Raw genomic sequence first — 8540 nt, forward strand, 5'->3', positions numbered from 1 at the left:
TTTTAATTACAAATTTTTATTCTACTTAAAATATTAAGATATAAATAAATTATTTGTTTGCATTGGCAAGAAATTTCGTGAGATCGTGTGATTTAAAAATGTCGTATTCTTCTATTTTCTCAATTTCTCTTCATTTAATATACTCTCAGTAGTTATTTTTAATAAACTTTTTTTTTTTTAATAATCATACCAGACGGAAATGTCATTATCTATCTACAAATGTTCTATACATATATCTAAATCATCACGATACCTCTGGAACCATAATGTTTAGAAACTAGATATTTGGTAAGAATATCTCTTTCGCAGAGAAAAAATCAGCTAAGAGCGTAATTTAGGAAATTCTACCCGCAAGAATGGTTTAGGGGTGGTTAATAAATATCAAGAACCGATTTTATGAAATTAGACCCACGAAAGGCAGTGCAGGCCACGGAAAGCGGGCAGGAGACAGCGAAAACCTTATAATAAATCTTACCCTGCGAGGCCGGCCTCTGATGCTGCGGTTTGGGTTGGCTGGTGGTGGCAGCACGCCCGGTGTAGGGGTCCACCTCGCCCTCATCGCACTCCGACTGCAGGTCCCCCGAGCTGAATCTACGCAACGCCTCCGCTGAGCTACTCAGCCACCGCAACACCGCGCCACGCCAGGAGAGGGACACGAGCAAAGGGACCGAAATCACACGCACAAAATGTAGCCACTCTTTACCACCTTTTTCACCAACGACGGAAATGATTTGCTCCTTACATTTCTTAAATTAACTCATAAAACGTACTCATATCTTTAGTCAATTTAACATTAATTTATTTGAATATAATGCAATAATTAACGAACGTAAAGGTAAAAAAAAGTATATATTATTTTAGAATCGAAAAGTTACAAAACTTTATTTATTAATTTATTTAATTAAAAAATGTTATGTAATGAAAAAAACTCTGCGTTATCTGTTCATGATAAATTCGAATAAAGCTTGAAAATGTAAAAACTATTGACTTTGCTATAACAACATCGAATGACAACAATGGTATCGAAAAAAATTAAGCGTCATGCACATATAAATGATCGGTTCCACTAACACTCTTTTGGTATGAAAGCGAACAACAACGTTCGAGCTATCGGTTGGCGTTGGTATAAATAATTTAACGAATGAGTGGGGCTACAACGTACGTAAACAGCGGGCATTGGGGATCGGGACTTGGATGACTCGGGGACTTTGGATTTACAGTGTGGATCGGAAGCAGCGCAGTGAAGCGATACGATTTATCGCAGCCGTGAATGACATTTAGAGTAAATAACCAGACTTTAATTTCAACTCTTTTAAAATTAAAATACATAAACAGTCAACAAATTTAAATCTGATTTTCACTAATAGTTATTAACAATAAAACCTTATAAATATTTTGAGAAAGCTGTGTGCCACAATGTAGATTGTTGCAAGAATAAATTTAAAAAATATGTCCACAAATTATAGCTGTCGTGTCCATGTTCATATAACTATCGTGATAGAAGAATAGAATAATATGACGTGAAAATACGAAAACATCGAAAGCGTAAATAGAAAGCATGACCATTCAATTAATTCGTGTTATCATACTCGTACCTTCTTTTCAAGTAATTGACATTTGAGGTAAAGGAGTTTCGAAAGCTTGAGAAAGACAGGGTTGAAGTGGTCGCGGCCTGTGGGCCACAGATTCCAGGGCACCCCGACCGCTCTATTTTGACCGCTCCTGTATAATAACGAAACTTAAACAGTACTTAGAAATATGAATAAAATATGTACGTATTATTATGTTGAAACTATAAACCAAGATTTAATTGAGTAAAGAAATACACATTTAAATCAGTTGATTCCTAAAACGTCATATTCTAGGACTAAGTTGTCTAAATTCTTTAAATATTAGCCTTTCAAATCAGTTTTCTATTGCTATAAACAACTATTACTTCTTACTACAGAATTTATTGACATATACTTACAGCATAGTTTAAAGCATATTTTAAAAAATGACATAAAGGATTTGATAAAATAATCGAAAGTTAAATGAGTTTATTTAAATTACAGGTTCTTCCTCCACAGCCTTTTTTTCTCATAGGTCACTTTCAAAATTTAGCTTGCTCTGATAGACTTCCTTCAGCAAACATTTTTATTATATTCTCAAAAGTTAACACAAATGTGAGGATTAGATCTAGCTATGGAAATTGGCATAGCGGCTGAGCTCACGAATCAATAGTTTACAAAAAAAAACGGACGCGAGAATTTTGCGCTTTGCAAGCCTCAGCACGCAGTGAATACTCCCCCGTTAGGCAAACGTCCATCAACCCTCGAATCTCTTGCAGACCCCTGGGAGTCCACTGGATCACTTAGAGAACATTTGATTTAAAGTATGGCTTTTGTTAAACAATGAATTTATATTAAATAGTTACAAATAAAATCCTTATTTTAAGTTCAAAAATAGTTTCAAAATTTTTATGAAAATTTTAAAAAAATTTTAAATTACCCTAAGGAAGTACCCGCAAATATAAGGACAAGTCGATTTGCGCGAGACAACTGAGCGGGAAACACTGTAGATGTATCGGTGAGGAAGTACTACCTGAAAATAAAGCTTTATCAGATCATCTCAATTTAGTCGTTTACATAGGTCATTGTTAAATGCAGCAGAAATATAATAATAAACAATTTTTAGCATAAAATGTGATTGCTTTAAAACTTTTAAAGGGTTGAATGTATAGCTCATTATTCAGCAAAAAGCTTTTTAACTTTTATTTCTATTTTCAATTATCTTGTTTAAAATGATTACTTTGAATTATATATTTTTTTTAAACGAATTATTTTTTTTTTCTATTTGAGTTCGACAGGCAACTTCCGACAGAACAAAGTGTGCAGTGATAGATAGTAAACAATAGTTATTTTTATAATATTGTGATCAAATTTTGTAAAAACATTTTCTGTCTATATTATCATTATTATCTCTGAAACTTTATTTTTGGGTAGAATATACAATACGGTAATTGATAGCAAATGAGTTTTATCCATTCACCCTGTTAAACCTTATACATTTTTAACTAATCACCCTGTATATTGTCATAAAATATATCGTTAACATTTTAAGCAGGGGTTAATAAATGAAATTGGAAATAATGGTTCTGAAGCAATTTGAATGTTTCAAATGTTTCATTTATCCTATAGTTATTGCTGCGAAACCTAAAGATAAAATTACCGTAAAATACAATAAAGAACAAGCTATAAATAAACCTATTTTGGATTTAATCAATTTACTACATATGTGTTACAGTTAGCAATAAAAATTTATCACATATAGAAAAATTATAAAGTTTTATGAAGTTCTATGGAGTGTTATTTATTTTATGAAGTTAAAACAAAATAATAATAATATTTAGTTTCTAATATCCAATGATTAGGAAAGAAATTCCATTTAAAGATCTGAGATATTTTATTTAAGTTATAATTCCTTAAACATATCCTTTGGTTTAGCCTGTATATATTTTTAACTGTAAGTAGAAACGTTACCACATTGTAAACGTGCTCTTCGCTGAATACCCTCTTGACCTAAAACGTGACATATTACATAGATACCTGCTTGTAGTTCGAACTCTGGAGGACCAAAGAACAATAAAGTATGTTCCAACATCTTATATAAGACGGGAATTTTACGTGTAACAATATAAAGGATAAATATTGTTATGTTGACTTACTTAAAATTATCATTAAAAATGCCATGCATTTAATAACAAATTTATTGAAAAAATATTTTCTTTTATTAATATTTGAGTACATTATAAAGACCAGTAAATCTGGTGTCATTGAATGTCGTGAGTTATTATATACATAATATTACAATAATCATAAATTACTTTTACTATTTTTTTTATTAAATTTGTGAAATTACTGTATTTATTTAGAAAACTGAAAATAAAATCAACACAGCTTATCTTTGTATTATTTTTACTGATTTTCGTTATTGCAGTTTATTTTACATTATTACGAAAAATAACCTACTAAAATATCTACAAAAGTCTTACTTCTGTCTTTCCAAACCCTTATAAAAGAAAAATTATTTTTTTAAAAAATTTATTATAGTCTTAATGACTTCTAAGCAGATTCTCATATATTTACAATACTTTTATATAATGAAAAATATACACAAATATTAATATTTGTTACATTTTCCGTTACTAGATGGAGATTTTGCACTTAAACCGGCGTAACGTGATAAATTTAAATAATTTATGATTTTAAAGTTCATTCTGCAATATGTAATAAATGATTTTAGACCTAGCTCGCGAAGGATACTTTACTTAACAGAGGTTTTGGGCTCTACTTCTACTGCTGTGGAATAAAACACAAATTAATATAGCATTTTGTTTAACATGTGGGTACTAAAGAACGTTAAATCAACTTTAACCTAAAGAGAAGCCTTTTTTACTTCAATTGATAAAATGATGACTTTGAAATAATCCAATATTTTTATAGCCTAATAAACTGTAGTATGATGGGAAAAAATCTATTTTCTCTGCTTTGATGTTCTTGAGAGTATAGCTCGAGTTGTGGTATTAATCAAGCTCATCCCTTTATTAAAGTCTCACCGCCGCAACGCTGAAACAATTTCTTATAAAAGAGCCATCATGAAAGATGTACCCATTACTGAGCAAAACGAAAAGTCCTTTTATATATTATTCGACCGAAATGTGATTTTTTGGTCAAATAAAACGAGAATCGAAAAACATTGATTGTATTTAAGACCCAAGAGACGGGTGAAAGAAAATTATTTTCTTGATTGAAACTACCATAGTTGGTTGGATAAATTCAATTTTAGTTTCAATTAACTTTGGTTGATTTTGTTTCGGGAATTCTGGCAATCTTGATATTGAACAAATAAGCATGTAACACCCTGTATTCATTTATATAATGTTAATGCCTTAGCTTTTTAGGACAAGGTATACGCTTCTATAACAAAATTTCTGAGGCAATTTAAAATTTTTCCGCCTTATAATCAATATTTTATTAAAATTCATTTCATAGGCTAATATTGATAATGCATATTACTGTAATTAGTATTATGTTGATTTTTACGTGACAAATAGACTATGCATAATAAGAAAAAGTAGTTTCTTGTCGACAGAAAGTACATTTCGAACCGATCAGTATATATATACATATATATATATATATATATATATATATATATATATATATATATATATATATATATATATATATATATATATATATATATTTATATATATATATATACATATATTTATAAAATATAAAAGAACCACTTTAAGGCAAGAAACTACTTTTTCTAATTATACATACGTGTATGAACCAATGTCTTGAATTATCGTGCTTAGCAAAGTCCAAATACATATTTCTTTTATTGTTTTGTTTTAGTAAAGCTGTGGTGTAAAATCCCCTAATATTGACTTTCATGACTCTTGTTATTTAAGTTTTTATTTATAGCAGTTGATGACTTCCTTTAATGTATATAACTAAAATTAAGCGAAAAAACAAAAGCTATTCGATCGAGACACTAAAAAAAACCTCGCCATAAAACTAAACCTTTATTATCAACTGACTATCAGTTTCTCTATTTTTTTTTTACTTATATTAATTCATAATTTTAAGAGCTAAATGTATAAAGGAGACGATTAAAAGTTATCAATTTAAGGTCTAAATCCTAACTAATGAAATTATACACATTAAGCACTCTATTAACCAGAAACATTAAAAAATAAATTTTTGGTTTTATAAATTTTTTAGCTTTGGATTATGAGTTTGTCATAAAATAATACAAGAACACTGCAGGCGACAACATAACTCCACTGTCTCTTGGACATCGGCCAAATTTCTGAACTTATAACGTTACGCAAGAATCGATTCAATATCTGAATTGTATAGTCACTTTTACTTACGACTTAACTTAATTAAAACTTAATTAATTACCTTTCTGTGTAACTTTAAAGAGTGCACAAAATCACATTTGCGCAAACCAGTTTAATAATGCAAAGTTCGCGTGGAACGTTTTTCATTCAACATTTCACAGGCGTTCAAGTTAAAAAAATTATAACACCGGCCTCGGAAAATTACAAATGAAAATAAATAGGGTTGAAGAAATTCAAATCATTAATATTCATGAAATAAAAGCGACTAATAATAAATGAACTTATATCTATATAACTAAAGTGATTCTTAATTCAACATCATTAGTTTATTTTTTCCCGACTTTTACATTAAATAAAACCATTAGGCGATGTTATATTATATTCTTTTAATTAAGAAATTAAGGATACCTAAATGAACTTCACGTCATTTATACATATCAATATCAAAAAATTCAGCGTATTTTTAACAATTAGATCTTCAACATGGGACGCTATCTGAAAATTTAAATCAAAAATTTCTCGGGACTTAATAAAACCCTTGCTCGAACCAATAAGTAATTACATAAAAAATAAATTGGAGTATATTTTGCACAATTTACATAACGTATTTACTTAACTTAGAATACATTACACATAATTTAATGTATAGATTAAGCGATACATTCACATTCAATGTACTGTAATAATTCTATAGTTACTTCATGAGCATTTAACCCCAAAGAATAGCCGAAGTCATCCCCGCCCTATATTTCCAGTTGAACTTAACCCCGCTTTTACAATATAATACGAATGCTTTATCGCTCTATTATTGTTCCTGGCACGTATTTAATGAATGAAATTGTAATAACATTTTAGCAAAAAACATTTTTAAGTAATTTTCTTTCATAATGAACGTTTCTTACTTACGGTAAATAGGGCGAGTCCAAGAAGTTGGAAATTGCTTGCGGAGCACTGGTTGCACGTTAACGTACGCGAAAAAGAGTGAAATGGGGTGCCTTTCGTGACACTGATATGAAAATCGGCGGGGCAGCGCAACCCGCCGTGTTATTGATTTTGGGCGGTGACATATAACGCTTTCGCTGCGACATCTGCCAGCAAAAACAATACTGCCAAAGTGTGCTTTTAAATATGCGAGATGGCGTTGTATTCATATATATTATACATTGTATTATTACCAGTGAAAATCGTTATAAATATTTCACAGCCATTCGAAAACTCTTCGGCCGCGTCTGAATCAAGTTGGTTCGTGTCTCACAGGGGACGGCAACGGCCAATCATTCTAGATAATAGCGTTGCTAAAGTTTCTTCGTATCACTACCCCCAGTACTAATAATTTCCGAAGTGGTAGTAATTCCTTGAGTCTGAATGCAACACCAGTATTTACAACGAGCTGAGGTCCCATTGAGGAAGTTCTAGGGCCTAGCCATTACATGGAGCATCAGCCAATCCGTTGAAACCGTAGTACATACCGATACGAGTCGAGGTATCCCAAGAGATAGCTTCGCTACCTTAACAGAGGTTTTTCGACCTTTGTGCCCTGCCATTTCGAACAGCCGCCATCGTCAGTCTCAGCCGTCGGCCATATGACCGACACCATCTGTGTACTACACTACAATACTTTCCGTGATATTATGCGTTCCTCTCCTTGAAATTTGGAAAAAGATATTATGACAGTACGTAATAATACTTTTTTCACGAATCATTTCTCTTGAGAACCTTTAGCTCTTATATTTCAGTTTACACGAACAGGTCCTTTTTGTACACATACTATCATAAGTTTTAAGTGTGAGGCAGTAGGATCAAATTAGTGCGTAGATAGGTGCTAGTTTTAATAATTGTATTATTGTAGAGATCTACGAAAAAATTGAAATTTTTTGAGAAATTGAATTCGATTTTAATTTCTGTAAAATATGTTAGATTATTATAAGTAATTCGGATTGAAAAACAATAGGAATAAATGACGAAATCTCATTTGCTGTGTTAAAAACTTATATGTGGTTGTCATATATATGTCTACACTGTACAAATTATTGTCTGTTTTTGAATAATTAGTATAAACTGTGCAAGTTATATTTGAGAGAATACAATCTATGTTTAAGTGTAACCTTAAATATTTAGAATTAGTAATATACATAGCAAAGTTATCAAGGATAATTTATAATTTTAAAATTGTGAAAGATACTGTCGTCCTAGTTTATTTGGTTTAAGTTTTTCCCGTGTCAGGAATTCAGTATATATTTCGTATATCTATATTTGAATTTTTCAATTTTAATAAAACTATAGGAATATCGTTTAAAATATCCCGTAAAATGGGTAAACATTTAATTATGTAACGATTTACCCATACTCTTCTCATCCAAACATCTAAAACATAAATATGTTACGTATCAAGTTAAACAGGCTTTAGTAAAAAGGTACAAAACTAAAAGTGCAGACTAGTTTGTTTAAATACAAAACGAACAAAAACCGCGGAGTTTCGGAAAGATCATCGGGTGCAATACCTGGCGATACGCCTATGTAGTGGAACTGTGTGTACAGATAAGGGCGATGTGTGTGCGTGTGTGTTGTAATTACAGGCCATGCTGCCCGCCGACGCAACATTGCGTAGACGAAACTCGTTCATACTCAAGTGAAGCAACGTATA

The 8540-nt window shown here is 30.9% G+C and overlaps 1 protein-coding gene across 1 annotated transcript in view; it reads right to left on the bottom strand.

Moving 5' to 3' along the window:
* Window positions 1-3642, bottom strand: part of Syn (synapsin) — a 68974-nt gene extending 65332 nt beyond the window's left edge. The window contains exons 1-3 of the mRNA XM_068774571.1: window positions 3588-3642; window positions 1596-1722; window positions 476-591 (exon numbers count right to left, since the gene is read on the bottom strand). Coding sequence (XP_068630672.1) covers window positions 476-591; window positions 1596-1722; window positions 3588-3642 — 298 coding nt within the window. The remainder of the gene's footprint in view (window positions 1-475; window positions 592-1595; window positions 1723-3587) is intronic.
* Window positions 3643-8540: the final 4898 nt, after the last annotated feature.

This window comes from Battus philenor, unplaced genomic scaffold (genome assembly GCF_028537555.1).
Source record: "Battus philenor isolate CCGP_79_NKW_IND1 unplaced genomic scaffold, ilBatPhil1.0.hap1 SCAF_7, whole genome shotgun sequence".
In the NCBI taxonomy this organism is placed as follows: Eukaryota; Metazoa; Arthropoda; class Insecta; order Lepidoptera; family Papilionidae; genus Battus; species Battus philenor.